The 27,200-nt window shown below is 41.1% G+C and overlaps 4 protein-coding genes across 6 annotated transcripts in view; 2 read left to right on the top strand and 2 right to left on the bottom strand.

Annotated features, from left to right (window-relative positions):
* Nucleotides 1–952: 952 nt before the first annotated feature.
* LOC146662334 (leucine-rich repeat-containing protein 14) lies at nt 953–4,568 on the top strand. Its single transcript, XM_085418900.1, has 3 exons — nt 953–1,544; nt 1,621–2,469; nt 2,781–4,568. Exons 1-3 carry the CDS (start codon nt 1,267–1,269, stop codon nt 3,346–3,348), a joined length of 1,695 nt encoding a protein of 564 aa, XP_085275026.1. The 5' UTR covers nt 953–1,266; the 3' UTR covers nt 3,349–4,568.
* Nucleotides 4,569–4,659: 91 nt separating this feature from the next.
* wdr97 (WD repeat domain 97) lies at nt 4,660–8,190 on the bottom strand. Its single transcript, XM_085417889.1, is given in 18 exon segments — nt 4,660–4,808; nt 4,900–4,959; nt 5,043–5,214; nt 5,396–5,561; nt 5,637–5,675; nt 5,677–5,743; nt 5,815–6,016; nt 6,091–6,261; nt 6,344–6,496; nt 6,810–6,942; nt 7,054–7,140; nt 7,213–7,390; nt 7,393–7,464; nt 7,536–7,639; nt 7,641–7,679; nt 7,772–7,879; nt 8,001–8,097; nt 8,100–8,190. Coding segments are annotated over 18 exon segments (2,088 nt in total).
* A 1,085-nt stretch (nt 8,191–9,275) lies between these two features.
* On the bottom strand, nt 9,276–20,976 carry dync2i1 (dynein 2 intermediate chain 1). Of its 2 annotated transcripts, XM_085418897.1 has the most exons (23): nt 20,837–20,976; nt 20,556–20,609; nt 19,794–20,454; nt 19,650–19,717; nt 19,287–19,553; nt 19,114–19,179; nt 18,254–18,307; nt 17,778–18,009; nt 17,537–17,639; nt 17,254–17,383; nt 17,048–17,159; nt 16,871–16,965; nt 16,657–16,786; nt 16,309–16,481; nt 14,836–14,998; nt 13,516–13,629; nt 12,686–12,747; nt 12,137–12,188; nt 11,971–12,031; nt 11,438–11,543; nt 11,203–11,334; nt 9,848–10,071; nt 9,276–9,754 (listed from the first exon to the last, which is right to left on the bottom strand). In XM_085418897.1, exons 1-23 carry the CDS (start codon nt 20,849–20,851, stop codon nt 9,580–9,582), a joined length of 3,249 nt encoding a protein of 1,082 aa, XP_085275023.1. In that variant the 5' UTR covers nt 20,852–20,976; the 3' UTR covers nt 9,276–9,579. The 2 variants fall into 2 exon arrangements, with proteins under 2 accessions (XP_085275023.1, XP_085275025.1); XM_085418899.1 differs by lacking the exon at nt 19,114–19,179.
* Nucleotides 20,977–21,458: 482 nt separating this feature from the next.
* esyt2b (extended synaptotagmin-like protein 2b) overlaps nt 21,459–27,200 on the top strand; it is a 40,178-nt gene continuing 34,436 nt past the window's right edge. For both annotated transcript variants that reach the window (XM_085418896.1, XM_085418895.1), the window contains exon 1: nt 21,459–22,175. In XM_085418896.1, coding sequence (XP_085275022.1) covers nt 21,774–22,175 — 402 coding nt within the window. In that variant the 5' untranslated portion in view covers nt 21,459–21,773. The remainder of the gene's footprint in view (nt 22,176–27,200) is intronic.

Here is a 27,200-nt window from a genome sequence, read left to right as displayed (position 1 = left end):
ATCTCGTAGAACTGATGCTCAGAATTACTGGTGAAAAGGACCGTTCCAAACATCCATCAGGTTTTTTCCTCTTAGGCGGGAATCTATCCTGGCTGTCATGGGATGAGAGGCATGGTACATCCTGGACTGAGACAACAACCATTCACACTCACATCTACAGTGCATTATTCTGCTTTTAAATTGAGTTTACGATGGTTCTGACTAGGATGCATGTTGGGGTGAGGTGTTCTGGGTATGTCCTACCAGGATGAAGCCCTGGGGTAGGCCCAGGGCACTGGTGGGATTATGTCTCTTGGCTGGCCTGGGAAGTGTTCTCTTGGATAAGCTAGAGAAGGTGGCTCGGAGGATGGAGGTCTGGGTTTCTAAGTGGAAGAGGATGGATGGATAATTAGACTTAAATTTAGCAATAAATAAATACTTGTGGTATATAAACCTAAATTGCCATATTGTCATCCAAACTTTAAAGGAAAAGGGTCATGAAACTGGCCTTGTAGAAGAAAACAACCTGTTAAACGCTGGATGGCATTTATGTGCATCAAACACAATCATGTTATGTAACAAATCTGAACTATGTTATGTGTTGTATTGTTCCTATGTCTTTGGGTTTGTTGTTGTTGTTTTTTAAATTCACATACACGTGTACCTGCGACTTTTATGACTGTTTTGTGCATTTCTTCCCTGTTACTTCTTAGTTCATGACTTTAAGATCAGGGACCTTTTAAAAAATAATAGGTATTTTTTTTAGATTTTTGCCCAAGAAAATTAGAACTTTAATCGAGTTGTAACCTTTTTTGTTTTTAAATGAATTTTAACCTCCTCGCCTGTTCTCTTATTTTTATTCAATATTATTTGCAGTTTGCCACTGTAGTAAGTCTGCTGATAAAGGTCTGTCTACAGTCATCACTTAAAACTCTACAGCACTGACGTTTCTCCTGTGCGTGCTACGTCACAAGCCTGCGTCAGGCTCAACTGTAATTGTAAACAGTTAGCAGCAGTTTTAGCTAACCTTACATCCCAGCGTTCAGTTTGTCAGCTGCGGGGAGCTTTCAGTCGTCCCGGCAAGTTTTTACTATCAGTAAGGGTAACGGTAGCTGTCAAGTGATGTTGTAAAATCTTTTTTTGAGGCTTTATTAGACGGCGTCAAGTTCCTGTCATAAAGCTAATCCTAGCGTTGGAGCTAAATAAGCTAGTTGACTCTAAGATGCAAGTCTGCTTCGCACCAGTTATCTCTTACTTCTTTGAAGCCTAAAGGTGCTTTGTGCTGAAATGGTGCTTTCCTTGTTGAGCCTTTGTGCCAAGGAGGTGGTTCGTGACCACAGCTCGTCGCATTCCTGGCTGAGGTGGATGCCCAAAGATCTGTACAGAGCACTGCTGGAGGCCGCCTTCTCCACCTGCAGACCGCTGGCTGTGGGAGAGCTGGTGCAGCGGTGGCCTGAGCTCACACTGCGGGTCGGAGGTCGGAGGAAACCGGGACAAACTGCGCCAAATCGACTCTGTATTCAGTCTATGTTGCTTGGTGTGGTTAGAGGACTGACAGACCACAGGTGAGTAGTAGTAGTTTGAATCACGATGTCTAATATCAGCATTGTTTCTGGGAGTAACATATCAACTGTCATCTAGGTGTGCACTGGAAGTCTTGGACCTCTGTGGAGTGCAAGGAGATGAAGGAGGAATGGGGGACCCGATGGGAGGCTGGTCTCTGACAGTAGCTCTTTGCACCATGGTCCTTAAGGCCAGAGTTAGGACAAGAAGGCCACAAAGGACACGAAGGGAACAGAAGAAAGAAAGAGACCAGGAGAGAAAACGGATCTCAGCTCTGGAAAGGGAGAGGGATTTAAAAAGAGAGAGGGGACAGAAGAAAAGAGATGGGGAACTAAACAGTAATGAGTCAACCAATGTTGGTGAGAGGACTGAATCTTCAGGGTCTGTGAGTGAAGAAGACCTAAGTAAAGGAGTCAGGAGGAGGATGGAGATTGAGAGGAAAAGAGAGAGGACAGTATTAGGGAGCAGTGAGAGGGACGCTGAAGAAAAAGAGATGGATCGTGATGTGGTGGTGCATGTGAGAGCTGATCTTTTTGTTAATGGCCGCTCTTGGGAGCGTGTTCACTCAGCTCTGAGCACATCTGGACCTCTAAAGCTTCAGTGCAGATACCTGCGTGTGGAAGAGATTTCAGTGCCAAGTATCAGTATTCTGCTAGATCTGCTCCCCCGCAGAGGACTTCTGGGCGTCGACATACGCTACAGCAGCCTTGGGGTGGCTGGCTTGGCTGAACTGCTGCCTCTGCTCTCCACATTTCCTGCACTAAAATCCCTTCGCCTGCACTACTGTAACCTTGATTTTCGCAGAGTCCATCCCAGCCAGTCAGAGGCACTGGGGGAGCTGTCGCAGGGTCTGGCACGCCTGCAGGAACTGCGACACCTCAGCCTCACTGCACTGCGCCTGCCTGGTCAGCTCCGTGTGTTGCTCAGGTATGGCCTGTTTACCTCATTACATTATTTTGCATTTAACCCACTGACAAACACAAAGTCAGGGATTTTTCAAAATGCCATTGGCTCTTTTCTAAATTTCGTTACAGTTTAAAAACTAAACTTATAACAGATTAACTAAGTTGACCAGTTCAAGATCAGCATTTTGCCTATGTAATAAGTCACTATTTCAAAGAAAATGAGCAGACATCTTTAAAATAATGCTGTTAAAGCTAGAACACAAACAATGAAACCTAAAGTGTTTGATGAGGTGACATTATTTAAATGTTTTCTTCTATTGTCTGTTGATACAGCTCTCTGCCTCAGCCTCTGGAGATCTTGGAGCTCCCCTATTTGTCCCTGAGTCCAGCTGACTTTGCCTATCTGTCCTGCAGTCATCACACTTCCACGCTACAGCAGCTGGATCTAAGCGAAAACCGTCTGGATGAAAACACTCTGCCTTCCATTCGCCGCCTCCTCTCCCAGGCTTCGGGCAGCCTGCAGCACCTGTCTTTAAGCGGTTGTGGTCTGACTGATGGCCTGCTGGGGCTCTTGTTGCCCTCACTAGGAGGTTGCCGGGCCCTCAAGAGCTTGGCTCTGGCATTGAACCCGCTCTCCATGGCTGGTCTCATGGACTTGGTGAAGATGGCTGTAAGAATGCCCTCCCTACGACAGCTACTGTACCCCAACCCCCTGGAGGACTACCAGCCAGGCCTTCCCGACCTGCCCTCCAGTGCTCAGCTCTTAGACTGGCCTCTAGATGAAACCTCAGACATCAACCTGACCAGCAACAAGCTCAACAGGGTTCTGATCGACAATGGACGCTCTGACATCTTTCTGACCTGTGACTTGCTGAATTATGATAAAGACATGGTGGCATAAAGCAGAGATGCTTCTTAAGCTCATTCATCGACAAACGATAGCAATGTACTGAAGCCTTACAATCAAACTGTCACCTGAGAAATGGTTGGGTATTCTTTTTTAAAAAAAATTTAAATAGCCTTTTCCTTGTCACTTAGTCTTATGGTAAATGTAATGCATTTAAGCTTTTACAGTCCAAAACAGGCAAATGAAGGTAGCAAGACATTACTCAGTAAAATACAGATATCCACCAAGGCCCAGTAATCTTTGTTAAGTGTCTGGGTTTGAGAGAAGGGATCGCATTGTTGCCACTCAGCCACTTTCTCTAAACAGATATGGACATAAAAATGCTGACTCTGTGGCAAGGGTCAAAATTTTTAGTAGCTTTCTGATCAGTGGCGTTTGACGAGTCTTTGATTCAGTGCAGGTAATGAGTCCATGTAGACAGCAGAAGAGGGACTGTATTTTTGAAATCCATTTGTTGTCAAACAAACGGCACACTTTTTGTTAATTAAAAAAAACCAACATTTAGCTACAATCATAAACGATGACCAGCAGACTGAAATGGAAGTCTTTCCTCACATATCTTCTGGTTACATCAGAAAATTGGATGTTGCTGCTCAAGTCAGCAGGTTAGCTGATGGTTTTCCAGATTTCTCAGCCACCAGATCAACAAGTGCAGGTCTTCAGATGAATTTCGCTCCTCTTGACTTTTGGTTGTTCTAAATAAATGTACAGGATGAGGTGATAATCTCTGCTGAAAAGTGACAGACACTAATCTGTCATTCAGTCAGAACATGCTGCACTAATTTAATTGATTTGCTTGTTGACTTTATAAGTGTTAGTACAGCATAAGTCAGTGCAGGATTCGTACTGGTGATCACTGGCGTTTTAATAATCAGGTTACAGCTGGGATGCAGCAAAATACTTTTGTATACAATTCATTCACATAGTGTCTGATCAGCAGATGTATGTGCAACCAAAACTACAGGATAGTTACTGCTTACTATCCTGTTATATCATCATGTTTGTACCTTTTGTAGTCACTAAGTCATGCTGTCTTGCGTCTCTGCTGTTCGAACCCGCATTACTGTGTTCCTTGAATGTTTGTTTAAAAATATTTATAATCAAATCTTTTCAGTCACCAGCATTAAGAAATAAGTGCGCCAAATCAGCTTTATGTGCATCACAGATGCACTTATACATTGAAAGTCACAGAATAAATCACTTATGAAGCCAAGGATATTATTCGGCTGTTGGAAATTGATTTACAACAAAGGTGGGTTACTGAGCCTAATGGGGTTGTTACAGTCTGTTACAGATTGAAAGGCATCATCTGTAGTACTCTACCCAAGACTGCTCTTGAATAAAATAGGACTGAGTCAAGACCTTCCACCAGTCTTCTTCTAACGGCAAAGTGATGAAATTGGGGAACTGCATGAGGAAGGGACGGTGTCGCACGGGAGGCAGAATTCAACCTGAATGACGATCAACATTAGACGGTTATTTTCTGAATGTAAATCACCCCATTTAATGAGAATTTTTTGTTACAGTTCAGTAACAACTCCGCTGGCATTCTCTGTATTCTGAACATGCTGAATGTTTCTAGGCGAAGAATTGGTTGAAATCTACTAAAATAAAATATCAGAAATGAAATGTTTTAGCTTACAGTGAAGAAGTGAAACTAATATGTGCACTAATTTCACATACCTGTGATAAATAAATAGGCAAAAGCACTGTGTTTTTGTGACCAGGAGGTGTGGCATTTCTGGGTTTGTTGTGCTCGTCCTTTTGCACACAGCAGAAATAATTGATCACTTCAACCACACTGCATGCCGGGGGTGTCCACTTGGTGTTACTGCTCAGGTAGAGATACCTGCTATGCTCCTGGTGGTTTGGAAATGAAAGTGGGAATGTAGTTAACCGCTTACACTAGCAGTCAAAAACATTAAAGCAATTGAGGTCACAGTAAATGACCTCAGAACTGATCTGATCTTTTGTCACACTGAAATACTGAAAATATGTCAGCTCTAACCAAAGACAGAAACATTTCAAATCAATAAATTACTTTGTATGTTGAGAACCACAAGTCCAGCCATCATTCTGCTTTACTGTGGAGACTCTTCCAGGTGTCACACTGTTCCTCCAGCTCCGAGTCCCAAGTGTCCACCTTGGGCCACAGCCACTGCTAGACCTCCACGTTCAGTTCTGTCAGCACGCGCATTACTGTCTTCCTATGTTAAAATCAGAAAAAAAAAAGATTTTAGCTATACAAACAAAAACTACTTGTTTTAGCAGTGAAAACTCACCCAACCCCTAGTTCTTTATAGGCTAGAAGAGTTAAAAGAATTTATCAGCTTACAGCCTGCAGGTTTCAGATGCATCAACAGATTTAAGATCTCAGTAAGCACAGCTCCACAGCTGACTCAAACACACATAAAATTAATCACAACCTAATAATCCTCTACTTGTAAACTGCAAAGTCTGGTTCTTGCTGTGCCATATGAGGCTTCACAAATGTGTGCACGCAGTCAGTGAGGCCTTGGTATAGCTCGTCTGTTCTGTAAGAGTCCCGGCTGTGCAGGGCCTTTGTTGATGCGAGGATCAATATCTTGAATGAGATGCTGCAGATTTGCAGATATTTGAGCAGATCTAAGGAGTTCTCTGGAAACAGCGTGCTTGGGATTCTCTCAGACACACACATGCACACCTCAGTATAAAAATGTTATTACTGTGCATGGCAGTCCATTTTTGTTGCACTACCTTTTTGTCAGGGTACAAATCACAAAACCATTCCATCTCTACGAACTCTTTAAGGAACGTTGGCAGTTCAGGTGAGGCTTCCCGTGGTGGAGGTGGTTATGGGGTCCTGAATTGACCACGAAATGGAGTCGATCTAGGTTTGGGTTGCTCCACTAGAGCAACTATCTTGGTCTAGTGGAAAGCTTGAAGTTTGCTGACTGTAAATGTAAGCTTTTGCATTTGCTTTACAGTACTAGATAAGTGAGGAAAGAACCTTAATATTCAGTAGCAGGCCATATATTAGTTTCATGTAGCGCTGAAATGCTTCCTTCCTGGTTTGCGCTGTACTTGGAAGTTTCCCTTTTTTGCTCTTTACTGCATCTTGCAGAAGTGCTTCCAGGCTGTTATTTAAAGTCACCAATATGTACTAAAACAAAGGTGAAAAGGAAACAGCTGAGATATCTGAAATAAAATGCAACTGTTAGACATTCAAGTCCTATCATTTACACACACCTCTTGCTGCATGTCTCCCCTCAGTTCATCACTGATGGCTTCCTCGTCTTTATCTCTGCTAGAAGTCCTGTTTCCACCAACAATGCTCACAGATAATAAGGCCACTGTTTTGCATTATCTTTAATATGAAATATCTGAGTCTTACTATTAGTTAGCTATGAAAAAGTCCAAATTACACTCCATTATAGCCACAGCCACACAGCCAGCTCTCCAGGTGAATGTCTTACTGTTTGCTGGTAGTTGGGTGGCAGGAACTTTGTACAGCTCATCACGTACAGGCCCTCTCTGATGCCCAGGAACACATCTCCTCCAAACACGCTGTACGCCAAGCATTCAGGCACTGCATTCAGCTGGAGCGTCCTGGAGGAGCAACACCCACAAAGAGGTTGAAGAACATAGACGTACCTGTCTGAAATACACACAAAGGCTCGGACTGAAAGGCTGCTCCTCACATCTGTAATAATCACCAACCTGAGGAGGCGATTCTCTTCATCCCACATTTGCCTCTTCTTATCCAGACTGCTGGAAACAAACACCTTCAGATGGGGAAGCACAGTCCTGCAAGACACAAGCAAACATGCACATAGAGACATACAGAAACAACAACAACAACATAACTCTGCATGTAACTTGCAATAAAAACTGTGACCTGTTAAGTGGTCTGAATCTCCTTCTTCAGGCTTAAAATCTGTTTGGCTTTGAGTCAACAGACTGACATGCTTTAAGCCGTAGGAGCTGTCATTTGGCTCTTGAAAGGTTGCAGCCAGTTGGGACTTCAGTGCTGCCAGGTGGGCTAGAGGCTGGCTGTAGTGCTTAGTTGTCGAGTGAGACACTTCTGGATGTAGGGATTAACCCTCCAGACCACCAATGTCAAGTCCTCACCTTGGCAATTGGGATACAGTCATCAGGTAATGAGTGATAATTATTCAAAAAGGCATTGCATTTGTAAATACTTGTGAGGGGAGGTAGCTGCTTGTTGTCGACATCCACCTGCACGGTGGTGACTCTCTGACCATTGTATGCTGGCATCCGGCATAACACCTTTCCATTATTCATTATTCACACAGCCTCCCCTTTTACCAAGAAAGATCAAAAACCTGTCTCAGATACAGAAATATATTCGATTTCTGGCAATCCCGGAGTTTTCTATAGCACCATCGAGTATTTTCTTTGTACTGACAATGCTCACTTGTTCTTTGGGTTATTGAGTGCTGCCTCGTCTCTGAGACTGCAACCCCTCGTCTCCTGTAACCTCCACTGCTCTAAAGCTCTCTCTTTAGAATAGAATAGAATTCAACTTTATTGTCATTGCACATGCACAGGTACAGGGCAACGAAATGCAGTTTGCATCCATCCAGAAGTGCTTTAGTGATATAGATATATTACACATATTTGTCTACCACATAGCTGTATATTGCCAAGCTGGGCCAGGGATTGTCAGAGTACCTGCATCATCATTTTCTATCAAGCTTTCAATGTCCTTCGAGGGTCCCTGGCCTTTCCATTCCTCCATCAAGTGATTTGATTACTTAGTGTGTTGGCTTGAAGCACCGTGACTGCCTCAGTCAAGGCCAACAGAATCTCTTCGTGCAGGCAGTAGTCACTCATACAACTTTAGAACAGGCCAGCAGTTTGGAGACAAAGTCAGAAAGGCAAGGGTGAGATGGTTTGGACATCTGCAGACTAGGGATAGCAGACATACTGGGCAAAGAATCTTGAATATGGAGGGGATTGTAGAAAAGAGGAAGACTGCAGAGAAGATTTGTGGATGTAGTGAAGGAGGACATGCAGAGGGGCTGGTGTGACAGACGGGGAGGCTGAGGGTAGGGTGAGAAAGAGGCAGATGATGCACTATAGCGACCCCTAAAGCATGCAGTCTGAAAAGATGTCAAAACATACGCTGCTTTCACTTGTAGAGCCAGACTAATACTGCTTATACAGATATTTACTAATTAAAAAGTCTGGTATTTGCAGAGCATAGCTGCCAATATTGTTAAAATCCTAACGTATAATTAAATAAGTAGCGTAGAAAGTGTGGTGCTCTGTGGTGTGTTTTTTTAGAGGTCCTGTGCAGTATCTTAGCTGTTCCTAGACTGCACACTTCGAGAAAAAGACCTCTGATGTTGTGCCTGGAATTTGTGGGAGTCACTTTTCCAGTTTGGGGGTTACAGCCACTAATGTTTCTATTACCACTGCAACCACGCTGAACTTTACCTTAGAAATCGGATCCAACTGACCTTCAGTCTATGATGCCACTATATCATGCTGATTAACCGGAAGCTGTTTGTCCCAGACAACCTTAACCCTGTTGTTCTCAAACACTGTGTGGTGTCTCCCATCAGGACTTGGTGACTTCTAATTTTATTGATCGCAGCAGCAGTTTTTAGACTTAGCTATGATCATTTTTACTACTTTTAAGTTGATATTTTAGAAATAATATTTTCAACAGAAAATTTACAACCAAATCAAAATATTGTGATTTTTTTTTTTTACATTTCCTCTGGGACCCTTTCAAAAGCAAAAGAAACTTTTATTATTAATTCTTCTAAATTTTGCTTCTTAGCCAATTTTAATTTTTTTAAGATAAAATACAATCAAACTGAAATTATTTGTTGGTTTTGTTTGTGTTTGCAGGAGTTTAAGCACTTCACTCTCCATGGGAAAAATTCACCAAACCATTCAACAAAACAAGCACAGCTATATATAGTTTATTATATAAAACGAAACATCATAGAAATATTCCATGTAAACAAAAAGTACAAATATTTACACCAGCAAATGTGCATATGTTTTATATACTATATTTATGGTAATGAATGTGGAAGATCCTTGGTATTTAATTACATCCTTCTCACAACTATGTTAATTTTGTTTCAGTGCGTGGTGACATTGGCTCAAATAAAACAAAACAAAAAAATAGGACTTCTATTATAGAAAGTAACTGCAACAGAAAACAGGGTTATGAAATGATGTATTTGCTCTCACGAACAGCACATTTCAAAAGGCTTCAGTCGTCATTCTCTCCAACAGCTTCTCCTCTTCTGCAGTGCTGGACACAGTTAAACTTCTTTTGAAATACTGCATTTCGATTTTCCCTGACTCATGTGCCAGTGCTACTCCTGAATATGTGTTTTGTTTTCCAGATTGTCCAAACAAAGCCATGTCTGTCACCCTGACAATGGAAAAAATGAAGAAAAAAAAAAAACCATATAAGACAAATATAAACTAATTTGCTTAATTATCACTTGCGTGTGTGTGACATTACCTGTCAGCACTCATTCTCTCAGTGACCACAGGCTGTGTGTCATCTTTCAACAGGTCCCATATGTGGAGGTTACATGCAGCATCGAGTACGCAGAAGACCGTCGCTCTGGTCTGGGCCCACTGCAGGGAGACCACCGGTTCGCCAGCTGTACTGTTCTTCCACTGTGCCACAGGCTGCTCATGGCTGACTGCATGCAGCCTGATGCTGCCATTGCCACAACCCACCTGAAACAAGGACAGCGAATATTTGAAATATACCCTTTCGAGGCTACAGTGGTATAAATCTCCATGGTTTTGTTTCTTGAGTCTTTGCATGCCATTCCTTTGAAACTCCAAACTTTTCTTTTCTCTATAAAAACTAGTCACTCAACATATTCAGTTACTCACCCACCTTTTTTTCTTTATACAAACTGAATTTACAGTTCTAGTCAGTTTTATGTATATATTAGGGCTGTGCAATATGACCAAAATCTCATATCCCGATATAAGAATTCTATCGTCCAATAACGATATAAATCACAAAAATGTAACATTTTCTGTAAATTCTGTGAATCTCAGGCAGCTCGACTTGCGGGAAGTGTTTCCTGCTGCGTCATGTAGCTGGAGTCGAGTGTTTTAACCGATGCATGATGAAACTATACGTTTTTAGGCATAAGTTGTAACGGCCGCCGTTTTCTTCGTGAGTATTTATTACACGGCGTGCGGCGGGGAAAAGCCTGTTCTAACGTTTGAGTCTAAGGTTTATTTTTTTAGCACCTGGCGGCTCTTTTTTACTTCTCATCCGTAAATAATCTGCTCTTTCACGTGATTCAGTTTATTTTGAAAAGTCTCAACAGGATCTTGAGCTTTATTGTGAAAGGTTTATGTGGAACATAAACAAGCAGACACGCGATGCTGTTACCGTCGTTGTTGCTAACCACAACGCATAAAAACAGGCGCCTGTCCGTCTGTAGTGTGGTTATATAAAATATAAGAGAAAGAGAGAACTTTAAGAAATTAATATCGCCACTACAGTGACCATCAAAACGATGAAAAAAATATTGCCGTAAACAGTTTATTTTGTGACACCACGAAACAAACGATAGTGTAAAATGAAACGATAGACGTTTTTATATCGTCATCCCATATATATCGTTATATCGAACAGCCCTAGTATATATAGCACTAAATCACAACCAGAGTAGCTTCAAGGTGCTTTATATTGTAACGTAAAGACACTACAATAACAGGATGTGTTCATTTTTGAGCTTAAGAGCTGCAGGTACATTTCTTGTCCCTACTCATTTTATCTAAGCTAATCTAAGCGGTCTGCATATTTCCCAAAATAGATGTGATGTAAATAAGCATGACTCTCACCAAGAACAAGTGTGGTCTGAAGGGAGAAAAGTGGATTGAGGTGACATCGACAGGCTGCACTTCAACCTCCTGAAACCTGTAAAATTTGGGGGGTGCTTTCAAACCGTGACTCGTTCCATGGTGGACCAGCCCCTACACACAAGTCACATTAGTACACTTTCACTAAATTACAGGAGTATAATTTTTTTTTTAATATTTGAGAGGATTCATTTGAAATTACATGAATTAAGCTCACCATGTTGGTGCCAATAAAGAAATGATTGGAGTCTGTTGGAAGGAATTTTAAAAGCAGCGTGTGCAGCGGCCCTGTTTTAACTACATCTCGCGGTGACCCCCTGAGACTTTGAAAAGAGGCATAGAGGGAGGAAAAATAAAACAACAGGTCAGAAGTTAGATTACTCCCAAACAAACAACAACGGAACAAACTGGAAGACAACACTGCATCACATTGGTGGGCCATATGGGGAAGTTGCTGTCTGTATGTGCAAGAGATTGGAAAGAGACAATAAAGTAAATACTTCAGTTAAGACAGAGTGATGTCTGAGGTTTTCCTCACCACACCTCTCTGCGTAACACATGTATAAGAGCGCAGGTATGTTTCCATCAAATGTTGAGGTGACAAAATCAAGAGCATGCAGCATGTAACAAACAGGATTGAGTGGCAACAACATAACAGCTGTGTTCCACTGGGCCAAGACTCTGCGGTGTATTTTAAGCCCTGCGGCTGCCAGTGACAGATGATCGTCATGAGCCATTTATCAATCTCACCTCTCAGCAGCGAGGACGGACGAGCTGTGAAGCAACTTCACTTTGCCGCCAGGCCGGAGGCCTGCAAGAGGGGAGAGGGGGAAAAAAAGAAAGAAGCGGGGCTGAAAGCAATGCCACATGTGTGAGAAAGGTGAGCCCACTCAAAGAAATACTGTGACTGCGTTACCCAGATCTGTTGGAGAGCCTGCCTCGTTGCCTTTTGGGAGCTCTACCACCACCTACAGGACACATGGGAGAAATCATGACAGGCAATTCACATTTTTACGGTGCAGCTGTCCCCAAACTTCAGAAACCGATCCCCCTACCACTGAGTTAAAATGATAGGAATTTTAGTGAACTGAAGATAAGAAACAATAGAAACAACAAAAACTATTTTCCCCACAAAAATCTCATTAATTACACTTAGTTTAGCACGTTTTCTTTTGGTCATTGTACCACCCATCTGCCCTGCAGTGACTCTTTTAAGAGTATAAAACAGATGTAGAATCGTTGGAACAATGAATACTTATGGACATATTTTATATCCTGGAGGAATGCAAGTCACAATGAATCTAAAATAACATCAGTAATCCTCAGTGGGCTTTCCAAACTTTCCAATTCATGTATCTCTCTCCATGACCTCTCTAATAAAATCCACTCCCAACTCCTGCTCCTTGTAAAGAAAAAAAAAACATACATGTAAAATATGTACAATCTACTTAGTTGCTCAACCTACCCAAAAATTTAAAACTCCACTTTCATCCAAAGAAGCCAGCTGGAATGACAGTCCTGATGACTCTACAATTGGAAAAGAACATCATTTAATTAAATAAACAGTACTGTGCAAAAGTCTCAGGACACTCTCCATTTCTGTATGTCTTGCTTCCAAGGAGCCACACTTTGTTGTAATGTTTTTAAAGTGCAATAAGCTCCAGGTTTTTCTGAAGGACAGCTTTTCTTTGGTTAATGGCTGCTTTCTCACTCATTTTCAGTCCAGTACTTGTCCCAGTACTGACCCTTTTCAGAGGATTTTTCTTTTGCTTGCTTAGCCACTTAGCACTGACCTATGAATCACAGAAGCATAAAAAGGCTCCGAACTCAATGGATCAACTGGCCTTGTGTCTACACATAACAGACAACTTAGCAAAGAACCATTTTTAATTGTTAATTAGTTACTTTGTTAGTAGCTGCCTGTCAGAAAAACACATAGTGTCCCCATTTCTCTAGCCGAATCTATGAAAAATTCTAAAGATAACACAGTTTGACAGGTATAAAATAGTATTTTTCCACCAACAAAGTGATCAATAAGGTGATTGCTGTAGCTTCATTAGAAATGGTCTAAGCAAAGCTGCTATCAAGAAGCCATTCTTAAGGAAGAGAAACATGGATACATGGCTGGGGTATGCCTTGTCTCTGAGTGAATATTCATATGAATATTGACTTTTAAGCTCATTAGAATTGTGCTAATCGCTGCAACTATTTCCCATTTTCCTGGCAAAATATGAAGAAACATGAATGGCAGAAAACATATAGCAACATTCACACCTCTGGTTAATCATTTCATACCTTCCTCGGATGCCAACAGTGGAACGTCTGCCCTCAGCTCCCCTGCTAGTGCAGAGGGGACAACTTCTACAGAGGTCACAGATGACAAATGGCCTGAGGCGGCCAACACTGCATCTGTGTTGAAAAGGTGACAAATAAGAAGATAGCTGCAAAACTCGAGTTCAAAAACCAAAGCAAAAAACAATCAGCCTCTCAAGTTTATGTGAGAGAGGGCAGGGGAGTGCTGACATTCATTTTTCCTTAGGTCGGGTGCAAAGAGTGAAATTTGTGTCACTGTGTAAGTTCAAAGGGATTTATATTCTTAAAATAAAAAGATGAATAACAGTCTGGAAACAAATGTTAGGTGTAAGAGGAAAGAAATAAAAATGCTTTTTTATATATTTGGCACTAGGGCTGCCACGATTACGTCGACTATCAAATTCGTCGACGACTAATTTAATAGTCGACGCGTTGTTTGAAGCTTTGTAAGATCCCAAAAGACACAGGAATAAGTAGTAGGATTAAACCCCGAAGAAGAAGTAGCTCTGTCCCAGAATTTATAGCGCAGCCCAGCTCAGTTTCCAACAATGGCGGCAGCTAGTTAGTTTTAATATTACTCTTATTATTCTTTCTGGGTCACAAAATAAACGTTTAACATATTTTCAAGCGAGAATGTAGCTGTGTAAACCTCAAATATCTGCTCAGTTTATCAAGACACCACATATTTTCAAAAGCGCTCCGACGTTTTCGGAGACGTCTGTTACCCACTAGCTCGATAGCTAGCCGGGGGCAAGGCTCACTGGAGCCCGTGAGAACACCGGACTCCCAGCAAATCGTTTTCAAACCCACCGCCGTCTTTCACTACTCAGGTTAAACATATATAAGTCACTTAGATAACTTAAAAATGTTATTGTTTGTCTTTTTTCAGTATTTATTTGTTCCTGAGTAAATCGGTTTGGCTGAGATTAAAGTTATAGTTTTTACACAGCTGAATAAACATCAAGCAGACAGCTGATTATCAGAAGTGTGAGATGCTGGAGAAAATACTCCGGTGTCCTGTTATATTTTAGATAGCAAGGAGTTTATTAAACTTCACCGAAACAATCTGCAAATTTCATTTAAATTTAATAAACTATCATTTTGTCTTTATTTTTAGTTAGCACCTACCTTAAACACTAAAAGCTGTAAGCTAATGATAGTTATATAAGAGCAGATGCTGCTGGTGCAATAAGCTGTACGTTGTACATCTAATGGATGCATGATCTGATTAGTCGACTATCAAAATAATGCTTGTGGCAGCCCTATTTGGCACAGCTGGAATTTAATTCCCTGCTGACATACCAGTGGAGAAGGTAGGCTGCCTGAATGTCCACTCTTCCTCCCCCATCTTTAAGCTATAGTGGTTACTAGACTGCTCCCTAAGGTCCCACAGCACCACAGAGCCGACTGATGTGCCTGCAAACACCAGCGTGACCTTTCCAGGGCTGAAACAGCAACACTGGATCTGGAACAAAGAAAACGACAGGGGATTAGTGTAGATGTTAGAGGTTCAGTGGCTTTGGTTTCACTAAGAAGCGATATGCCAAGTCCACAAATAACATCAGCTGCACTTAGAAGGACAGATTCACATTCCTCATTAGAGCTGAAGTAAATATCGCCATTTAGACACGTAAGGACAAATCAAATGTTTATTTTCCATCCTTACGGTCTTTTCATAATATTGCAAATAATGTTTGATGGAGGCTTTACAGATTTTTCTAATGAAAAAGTATCATGTTAAACAACTATGGGGTTTGTCTTTGATCATTTACAACAAGATTGTACATGCTGAGGAAGTTTAACCAAATTTGAAGTTAATGTGAGACAGATGTTTTTGTGGGACAACGTGCAGACAAAAGAGAGTTATAGGTTAGGTTTCCTCACATCTATTAGAAAAGTAAAGGTCATGCAGTGTTAACTTTTGAACGTAGTGGGACGAAGGTAACGGGACTGCTGTCCGTATGTGGGTCACCCAAGAAGGAGGAACAATTACAACAAGCAATTACCCTTCTGATGTGACCAACATGTAAGACAAGCCTGATTTGATTGCTGATTTCTGGAGGGCAAACAAAGCACTGATGCTTCTCACTGAATTTCAAGACTGATTAGGCTCCTCTGATTAAGTGATGCAGAAAAAAGCTACAGTTTAACACAGCTTAATTTTTATTCATGATAAACAATAATGCTCTGGAGAGTAAATAAATAGAGCCTGACTGACACAGGATTTTTAAGACTGATACCGATTTGTTGATTCCAAATCTGATATTCCCATATATAATATGATATTTTTTCCTTTCTTTCAGAGACATAAAACATGAACCATTGTTTTTCTGCCACTGAATTTTTTTTTCATTTAAAATTTCAGGTTATTTTCTCAATTGTACATTATTTTTTTCAGAGGTTTGAGTTAATAAGGGGAAATCTTGAGATGAAAACCCCCAAATTTTTTCTTTCGGCTGGCAAAATTTTTTTATTCATTGGCAGAAACAAGCTTCCGTAAGTTTCACTGATATTTGTCATGTGTATTTATTTTGCTACTCATTCGTGCTCTGCCTGACTGGTGGTTATTGTTTGTGACAAATGTGCAGCCAACAGGGAAGTTGAAGAGTGCCCTTTAGTGTACAAACAATATCAAAACTCCTTACATGGCTGAATGGTGTTTCTCTCATGTCTGATATTACTTTTTAAATATCCACTTTGCAATTGGCTAATAATCGGCTGATACCAAACTCTAGAAATTGTATAAAACTGAATACTAGAAGTTGTAAATGTCACCTCAGACTCATAAACAAGGATCTTCTGAGGCCTGGATGGCTCCCAGATGTTCCAGATGCAGATGATGGTACAGCTGTCAAGATGCTTGGCGTTGGGTTTAGTCGTGGGCATGTGAACTGACAGCATGGTATGCTTTTGGACCTGAGAAAAGTGCAGCATGCTAATCTGGCGATCTGCAATTGACAAGACAAAACATGAACATCTAATAGGAAGAACTGTCTGAGTTTTTGAGAGGCTGCTACTGCTGCCACAGAGGACAAGTAACAACTAACAAACTAGCAATGAGAATAGAGCAAGATACAAGTCAAAAAAACAAACAAAATGAGTTTCTCTGGTTGGACTTTGTACCATAAAGAAAAGGCAACTCAGTGATGAGCTGTAAACTTCCATCGCTGAAAGACAACGTGTCTGACTGAGTGCTCAGTTTCTCCAGGGATTTTCTCTCAGCTTGATCCTCTTCCAGCAGGACAACCATGACCTTGATTTGGAATGACAGCAGTGAGAACTAACAACAAGACAAAAAGTTCTTCATGCATACACTTCTAAGAAATAGTTTAAAGACCTGTGAGGCTGAGCGAAGAAATGATGCCAGACGCTGTGAATCATAGTTCATTTCACTTCTTTGTTTGTCTCGTGCTTCCTTAGAGAGGTTTGGATCTGTCAGTGCAGGGAAATTCTATTAATAAACTCACCATATAGCCTACACACTTAACTTATCAGAAGCTTATTGTTTTATTACCCCCACATGCTCCACTGCGCTCCGGAGGATGCTGCGTCCACTTCTCAGACATCTCTATTTCCTCTGTCTGGATGTCTCGATCTGTGTTATCCTCATTACACTGAACGTAAGCCTAGAAGAGAAGACGATCTCACGTGTTATAAATACATATGCAGTTTCTCTTTATAATTTGGATTAAGAAGTAGACAACAGAAATAATCGCTAACCTGTTTAGTGTTTGCATTTCCAAAGTTTCTGATGTACATGTCATACTCATTGACCGGCGGCAGATCCAAAAGGGAGAAAGTCATGGAAAAATCCAGATCGATTAAACGAAGCAGCTCTGTACTTCTCTTCCTGTTGTCAGCAACAAATATACATTCAAGGTTTAATTAAATAATAAACACACTGTCAGGTTGCCTGAGGTTGCTTTATGCTTATGTGAAAAGTATTACTTAAGTGACCACAAGTGTCCATTTAATATAATATGTTTTCTGCAAATAAACGTACTTTTGCTTACTGGCAACTTTCTTGCTGACTTCGCGTTGCTTTGCAGCTACAAAGTCGATAAACTTTCCGCGTTGGGAGGCTCTGCTCTGGATCTTTTCAGTGTCTGTAAACAGGGCAGTAATGATGCTTTAAATCCAGGATAATCCTGCACAAAACACCCTGGATTTAACAGGAGTGTGCCTTTCAGTTATACACAAAGAAAGAAGCACGCTTAAAACATTTATTGTTGGTAAGAATATACCTCTGGACCATTTAGGCCTCTCCTCCTCTTCTCTGCTTGTACTTTGTCTGGACTTTGTTGTTCCAATTCTCTCATTCTCTTCATCCATGGCTCTCCGAATAGCTTCAATCTCCTTTCTCCGCTGTGCTGAAAGCTCCTCCTTTGCTTCACCCGACTGTGGATGCAATGGCTCCTTCTCGTCCTCATCTTCATTAGTGCTCTCATTCAGTTCCTCAAAATCCTCTTCATAGTCCTTTAAATAGAGCATTCCCATTCATCACTGAGCACATGCAACGCGTTTTTATTTGAAACAAGAAAAATAACCACGATGAACAAAAACTAGATCCTAAAAGAAGAAACGTGAAGCGACCACTCACCATTTTCTTACAATGTAAATCGATTAGAGCATGCCAAAGTAACACAAAAAGAAATGTGTAAACAACACTGAAATTAAAATCAAAACTGGCATATTTTGTAAGAGCAGCCTCTGTAATTACCTCAAAATCATCTTCATAATCCTGATCAGCCAAATCTTCATCATCGACAACTTGCTGAAGTGATCAGAAAGCATAAAGTGGGAAAATCGTTTAAGAAACTTTGATTATTTGTGCACAGACTCGTGTTGCTTTAACTCCAATTTCCCAAACACTTGAATGCAATACTAATAATTTCCAAATTGTTAATGTAATTAAAGGTAGTTCGGTTAGAAAACATTCAAAGTTAAGCCCAATCAAAAAAAATGCAGATTCGTTTTGAATTTGATGTCAGCAACATGTTTGAAAAAGGCTGGGAGCGGGAAACATGTGATAAGAGGGATAGTGACACATTTCACAACTGATCACGTTGTCTGGCAAAAGGTCAGTACTGGATATAAAACCAGCATCACAGAGTGTTTCAGGAGTCCAAATAGCTACCCTGTGTGTGGGCATACAATACAGGTCAACAATTTAACAACAGAAATGAAAACACATGTATGAAGAAAAAATAGAGTGACATCTATGTGTCTGTGTTACATAGCTACAAATGGGAAATTCTGCTTAGTATATTTTATGCTTATTAGGAGAAATGATGCAACATAGTGGGAAACAGGTCCCTGTGTCTGCTTCTCTCTAATGCTCACTGTGAGCATTACAGACAAACCAGCTGCAGACTGAGCTTAAACCTGGTTTGTTCTCATGCAAGCACAGAAAGGCCCTCCACAAAGGGTGCCAAGACACAATATTCCTTAGGCTCAGTGACTTATGAAATAAATGGAATAAGTAGAAACACACCCCCATGCTAAAAAAAAAAGAAGTTTAAAGACATGCAAGAGTGCATTTGTTGCCTTTGAAGGCTATAACCAAACTGAGCATCTTACAGGCTCCTCTGTGTCTGCTTCATGTTTCACAGCAGGTATCCACTGCTCAGAAACCAAGTCAACTTCCTATATTGTGAAAGGATATAATGCAAGGAAAGGGTTTACAATCAGATAATCCATAGTATTGGATCAGCGTTGTGAGAGCTATGAGGGAAATTTACACGCAAACTAACCACATTCCTCTCATGACTCTTGCCAGATGATGATCTCTTGTCTCTGTGATCGTCTTCCTCCCTGTGCTTTCTCTCTTTGTGTTTCCTTTCCACGTCAGCTTCATGTTTGTGCCTTCTCTCCCTGTGTTTGTTTTCTGGGTCTTCTCCCTCTTTGTACCTTCTGTCTTTGGGTTTGTCCCTCTCAGCCAACTCTCTGTCAGCACGATGATGTCTGATCTCTTCCCCTCGATGCTCTCTGTATTCACTATCGTGCTTCTGTTTCTCCTCCTAAATAGCAGGAAAATCCCAGCAAGAATGTATGTAATCAAAGCCATTCCTTAAAAATTCAAATACGTGAACATTAATATTACTGTGGAAGCTTACATGATGTCCTCTCTCTCTGTGCCTCCGTTCTCTCTCCTCTTTACGTTTTCTATGTTCTTCTTTATACTCTGAAATCAAAGACATTCAAACATTAAACATCTCATGGACATGCTACTCTAAATAGGCACACTCCTGTATGTTTACCTCTGTCCTCTTTCTGTTCCAAATGCTTCATGTCTCTTTGTCTCTCTTCCTTGGCATTCCTTGTATCTTCATATTCATTTTGGTGTCTCTCCCGATGCTGATCTTTCTCCTCCCTGTGGTGCTGTTCTATCTGCGCTCCTCTTCCTTCCCTGCTTTCCTTGTGTCTTCTTCTCTCCCCATCATTCCTAAGCTCTCTGTCCTGCTCCTCTCTTTTTCTTTCCTTATTTACGTCATCCCTTCTTTTACTACGGTCTTCCTCCCTGTGTCTATGTCTGTCCCTTATCCTCTCTTTCTCCTTATCTCTGTGTCTTTCCTTATCCCTCTCCCTGTCCTGTTTTTCCTCTAAGTCTCTTCTCGTCTCCTTATTTTCTCTGTAGTCATCACCATACTTCCTTACATCTACAAATCTCTCCCTTTCCCTTGTCTTCTCCCTTTCATTTCCTCTCTCAGCTCTCCTATCTTGTGAGCCCTCTTTCCTTCTGTCTCTTCTCCCTTCATCTCTTCTCTCTCTCTCTGTGTTCTCTCTTTCCCCGAGCCTCTCCTTTTCGCGTCTAGACTCCTTTTCTTGGTCCCTATGGCGTCTCTCAGCGGATTCCCCACCACGGTACCTTCTATCATAGCCATCGCGCCTCCTGGCATCGTCACCACCGCGTTCTTCCTCCTAGAATAAATAAATACAACCAATAAAAATACGATTAAATCATCTACCGTTGCATTTAATTGCTACAAATCGAGCTTGAATCAGAAAATTCTGCAACTTACCCTGATGTGTCTCCTCAGGTCTGCAGGTCTCCATGTGTCTTCCTTTGTTATTTTCTAAACAAACACGTTTCTTAAGGTTCATTTGATGACATTTTAATTGAAAGACACCATTTTATATAACTTGTATGATATCGAACCAGACCCATGTAAGTCAGCGGGATAACATTCACTCTTTGAGATAACGTTTGACAACATTCATAGCGAACACGACTTTTTCTACTAAAAATAAACGCTTCTCAGTTTTGGCTCACACACGGTAAAGTCAGAGCTGAAGCACGTACCTTATCTGTGTACATGTTCTCATCGGCGCTTGTTTTTTTTCTTGGTTGTCTTCAATCACCGAATATTAGCTCTTATTTTTGTAGAGACACCGCCATGATGGTTAAGACCCAACGCGCAGGCGCAGTTTGCCGAATCCAAGGAGAACGCGTCACCTCGGCTTGACAACAGCCGTATCAATCCGCAGCAGAGAAATCGCTGAAATCAACAGCCAGTTGCCATGGCAGCGGCTGAAGATACTGTCCATACATTTTTGTTTTAGCGAAATATCTTAAGTTTTGGGCTTTAAACGATTATAACCGTTAGTTGTTTCGCCCTGTTATGTCTAGTTGTATGTGAGTTCATATTTCTATCAATAAAGACTGAGTAGCGATTTATCAGTGCTCATCATTTCGGGTTTGAGGGTAATACTGTACTAACAAGCTAGCGAGGCACTATTAAATGCAATATTTCTTTTTCAAATATAGCCAATGCAGGATGCTATTTAAACATTTACTTTTAAGAATATCTGTTTCACTGGACTTTGACGCTTTCTAAGTGATAACAATGTAGTTGCCTCTAGTAAACACCAGATGGCGATGTCTTAGCTTTATACATAGCGCTAGAGACGCCGCTGGGATCGCACACCACTGGATGCCTGTGCGTTTTTGGAAATGGTCATACCCACCCTGTGTGGGCAGAGTAAGTAGAGCTGTGGACTGGACTATCTCAAGCAGACCGATTTAATCAGCGGAATGTCTTCGCGAGCTGCTCTTCAGAGTGGAAACTAAGACGGTGAACGACAGCGGTTCCTCCCGGGGCGATGGGCTGGTGTGCAGGTGAACCAACGTGAGAGCAGGATCCCCGTATGAAGACTGCTTTGGTCCGCTGGCACATGGGAGCTGTGACACTCCGCATTTTCAGATTTTAAGGACACTCTCCTGAGGAGGCCACAGAGACATGTCAAGAGACAGCATGACAGATGTACGAGGAAGCCATTCACAAAATGCTAGCCCAGCTCTACCCAAAGAGAACGGGCACACTGCGCCGAGTCCACCTCAACCCAACTTTCCCCATCCCTCAGAGACGACCATACCCGACGATACCCCAGCGTCATCCACCAGCGAGCTGACCCAGACCTGGGTCCACTTTGCTAAGACATTTGTGCTCATTTTCCCCATTTACGCTCTTGGTTATTTTGAGTTCAGTTTCAGCTGGCTGCTTATTGGACTTGTGATCTTTTTCTGGTGGAGGAGGAACACAGGAGGAAAGCAAAGCCGACTGAGCCGAGCAATAGCTTTCTTTGAGCAAGAGGAGCAAAGTGCCAAATGTGCTCTCACCACCTCTGATTTACCACCATGGGTAAGGCACAATTTGAATCAGAGCAGGACGGAGCTGTTTATCCCAACTGAGCCACTTCTCTGAATAGGGCGTGTAGTATTGTTGTGAACAATATTTTTGAGCTTCCAAGAAAACACAATCAGCTGACAGGATCAGCAGAGCAGAGTTGAGCTGTAAAGCTGTGATGGGGCAGCTGTCTCCGCAGCAGTGACATTAGACCAGAGCCCCAGTCTAAATACAGCAGGGTACAATGGTAAACGAGACACCACGCTGGGAAGGAAACATGCCCACGGGGTCTCTGTTATTTTGGGATTCAGACTGGCTATGTCACTTGTAGTAAGTCAGTCTATTTCTGCAGCACGTTATCTTGGCAAAATGTTAAGACAGAGCAGAGGTCCATCCTTGGGTTTAACAATTTAGGGTTTAATTTGGCAAACCAGTTTATAAACCAGTAAGAAGCTATACTTTGGGTCCCACTTAATCAGTCTAAATTCAAATGAAAAGTGGATAATTCCACAGTTATAATTTATATTTAGAAAAAAAATTCACAGGTTAATTCCAGGCTTTGGAAGAGGGCTAATTTTTTTCACACATGGATTTTCTCACGACTAGTGCTTTTAGGGTTAGAAAGTCTCAACATTAAAGGTTGGGGTCACTTGAGAGAAATAATGTGACTGTAAAAGATCATATATGTGAGTAAACTTTGTATCTTCCATAAAACTCAAAAGGGGAAGAGAAATTTGCTTTACTGAACCCTCCTATAGGACCCCAGAGAGTCTGGGTGGTCCAGACCATTCATGTAATTAGTTTTGAGTGAATTTGAGCCGTATTCTCTCAGCAAAAAAATGAAACTCAAATAAACTTTAAATGAAATGACTGAATAACTTGTAGGTCTTCAAAGCGGAGACTTTCTGTATCCGACTCAGAGGAAGTTTGCGGCACAGCCTCACTAAAAGTTAAAAGCCTATTCTGCTGACACACGGCTGAGGATGCATTGATGCCATTAAAGGGGGGCGGAGGAATTAGATGGGATCGAGGGAAAGCATCCCACTTAAAGGAAAGAGAAATTATTAATTGGCTTCAGCAACCCCCCCCCCCCCCCCCCCCCCTGTTTTAAGTCTGTTCTTTATGAAACTGTGATCATACCAGCAGCAGGATTGTGTCCTCATGGGAAATCAACATGGATCTTCTGGGGCTTCACAATGATTGACAACCTCCAGCCTGACAAGCTGAGCACATTTCACTGTTTCCAGTTATAGCTCTTAAATCTTGGCTGCTGCAGATTTCTCCCCACTACACATATAAAGATGACATTTCTTTCACACTGTTGGGTTTTTTGTGCGTCCACACCCCAAAACAATTGCTAAAATGCACTTCTGCCAGTTCCAGTTTCTCCAGTTTAGTTTATGTCCTGACCTGCATTTGTCCAGAGTGACTCAGTAGTCAGCTGGTGTGGCAGCTACTGACACTAAAAGTGTCCGTGGAAGCGTCACAACAGTTTTGCACATAGCTCTTGGCTAAATTTTACAGTCTGAGCGGCACAGACTTCGAATGAAAAACCTTGAGCATTCAGGTGAAAATGGCTCTTCTTGTTTAAAAAGCATTTTGCTAGATGAAGAAAATGGTTATAAAATGAAAGGTAAATGCATTCATATTTGGTGAGGCCCGAGGACTGTACATAAAAGATGGACCGTTATGGCACCTGGAGCTGAATATTTTAGCCTTCATGTAGAGCTCATTATTATTGGCATTAGTCATTAATATCTGATATAAACAACATTGAATGCTCTGTCTTAGTTTTTAGGAATAATGAAAAAATCTTTTCACACGTAGACCGCCATTCAGGGTGGTGATGTCATTGCGTTGATGTATCTGTTCAGCTATTTCATTTTGTAATAGAGCATAATGAGGAAAACATACCAGACATGAATCAAAACTTTATATCAAGATGAAGATAAAAAAGCAAGAGCATCAGCTGTTAGAGGTCAACAAATAGATCGCCCTGTCTTCTTCTACTTCTTTATAGAGATTAGCATCAACTGCCATTATATAGTCCTTGCTTTTTTCTCCAAGGTAGTTTCATTCTCATTGTTGTAAACAATGGCCATTATTCCTAGCTTGCGCGCACCTGCTGACATGCGATGTGTCTCTATCTGTCTGAGCCACGGAATCAGATTTAATTTGAAAACACTGAACACGTGTGCACTGCTGAGCTGATTGAACTGGCAGATAGTCACCTTGGTTCAGTGTCGGAGAAGATGGCTTGCTGCCCAGCTGGATTTCTCAAAGCAATTTTGACTTGCTATCAGGCTACTTATGGGAGAAAATGGGTGACACGGTGCTTTGGTTTGTTCTTTTAAATGGACTTAATGCATCAGGAGTGCAAAGAACACAGATCTCGGGATTTTGAAAGTTGTTGATTTCCACAAGCATGTTCTGCACCTCTTTTTGTCAGCAGGAATACCGTGAAGACTATTATCGCCTGCCTTGTTTCTCTTGCAGTGGAAAACAACAAAAGCAGCACGCTGTGGCATTTATTTCATGCTTAGAATACTTTAGCTTGTTAGAGAAAGTAACGTAGCTCTGAACTGCCACCGGTTTACATCACTGACCTTGAATGCATTGCTTATGCCTTTTTAAATCAAATTATCCTTTTAAAATTGAGGGTTTTTTATAACAATTCCAGTATATCATGTGTTTTTCATGATGTTGTTTAGTAGCAGAGCGCATTTAAACTATATTAAGACCCACAAGTTGAAATAATTAGTGTGTGTTTTCAACAAATGAGGGAGTTATTAAAGAAAAGTTATCACCCGTACAGTTTATATGAAGGGAATATAAGCTGTAAATTAGAAAATGCAAACATATTTATTGCATTGTTGAAGTTGGCCAGTGAATATTACAGGCACAGAACTGTACTACAGCTGCAGTAGATATAGTCGTGTTTTCCTTGAACCCTGTGGTCACAGTTTATTTGTACATTTTGTTTTCTCTGATCTTACATAGCAGCAGTGAAAGAGCAATATGTGCTGTACAAACTGAGATGGACCTTAGGTGTGTGGAGGTGTCGTTCAGAGGGCTCAGATTGTCTGCATTATATGAGACCTTAACCCTTTAAGACCTACCATAGAACCAAGTCCGCCAGAGCTTATATTATATTTTTACATGCTGTAGTGCCATTTTTGGGAGCATTTCAAGTTGCTATACATCAATACAACCATTATAGCCCAAATTTTAATAATATGTATGCATTAAGTGCATAGTAATTACATAAATTGCAAAAAAGTGCAATAAACTACAAAAAAATTGAAAATCGTTTTGTTTTTTTTAACATATATTTCTAGTTAGAGAAATTTAAGAAGCTTATCCCTCAAAACTGCAAATACAAAAAAGTTGCACAAAATAGTTTTCCATCACAGGAAATTTATTTTGAGTGTCTTTATAGTTTTGTTTTTGAAATACACCAATTTTTATATACTGCAGGAAAAACGAAAATAAATATTATGATGCAAATTTGCAAAAAAAAATATAAACTATTTCCAGCAGTGCACTTTGAGTCCTAAGCATCCCAGAAATGATACAGAAAGTCTTAAAGTCAAACATAACTATTAAAAACACCAGTATAGGCTCATAAGGCCCTGAAGGTAAAAAACTACATTTCCGCAAAATGACGTCACTTCCGGTTTCACGCAGGTCATGGCGGACATGCGATAGTTCGCGCTGATGGAGGTAGGAAGTGTTACGAACAGCTGATCGGATCGGCTTTAAAGGGTTAACATGCACCTTCTGCCAGAGGACGGCATTACTTGGCTGAAATCCTGATACAATATCAGCTGAATTAAACCCCATTTCTGCTGCTTCTGCTGCTGACATTGTGTTTAGACTTTAATATTTTCCTGTGTTATTAGCTGCAGGACGTGGACTCAGCGAGCCATGATAAGCAGTCTGAAGACAGTGAGAATAACCATCTTTTATTCAAAACCCAGGCAAATTGTTAATTATGTCTTTAAGAGGCAGGGCTCAGCGACTCTTCGGCATAACACGAAATAATTAAGATATGTTTCCCTGATTCTTGCTCAGCGCTTAAAAGGAAACATTTGCTGCGAAGTGACTCATCATTACCTCACCTACATTTGTGAATGAGGTCACTGTGTCAGGGGTATTAATGAGGTTTTTTCCAGCATCTCCTCCACAGGATTATATTATTTCTGGAATCTTTTATGATAGCTGTGACATTTTCTTCTCTGTCGCCCTGCTCATGTCACTGCTTTTCTCACACTCTGACATAAACGCCGGATAAGCACTTTTGCTGAATCCATGAGAAATGATGCTGTCTCTTCACACATCGTGTCTCACCATAGGTCCAGCCAGTTGCCTCACTTCATCTTTATTTTATTTTTTACATCTTTATAGTGCAAATATGTAATATGAACCATGCCATGCATCACAGCATTTATACCTTGAGCTAGTTTGTAGTGTACTTTCCTAGATGGGATTTTGAAACATAAAAGGCACTAAGAAACACAATCGATACTATAAATGTTAAGAAGCACAAAACTCGAAACACAGCAAAATATAGAGAGACAGCCCAACACGAGGCACAAACTGCAGTTTAATGAAGCACCAGGGAAACAGGAAGTAGGGAAATATTCATGAAAGCATGACTGACCCCTCTTTGAAAACTGACTGAGCTGCTGCTGCACATCCATAATGTCAATCTGCCGTTCCACCTATGCTGCTTCCAAGTAGGGCTGCCACAACCGATTATTTTGATAGTCGACTAGTCACCGATTATTTTTGCGATTAGTCGACTAATCAGATCATGCATCCATTGGACGTACAGCTTATTGCACCAGCATGCATCTGCTCTTATATGACTATCATTAGCTTACAGCTTTAAGTGTTTAAGGTATTTGCTAACTAAAAATAAAGACAAGATGATAGTTTATTAAATTTTAATGAAATTTGCAGATTGTTTCGGTTTAATAAACTCCTTGCTATCTAAGATATAACAGGACACTGGAGTATATTCTCCAGCATCTCACA

This window comes from Rhamphochromis longiceps, linkage group LG9 (assembly GCF_057381845.1).
Source record: "Rhamphochromis longiceps isolate RC_006_pf linkage group LG9, R_longiceps_female_GT1.1, whole genome shotgun sequence".
NCBI classification, from domain to species: domain Eukaryota; kingdom Metazoa; phylum Chordata; class Actinopteri; order Cichliformes; family Cichlidae; genus Rhamphochromis; species Rhamphochromis longiceps.
The sequence above is the reverse complement of the archived record's forward strand: the minus strand, read 5'-3'. Positions and strand labels throughout refer to the sequence as shown.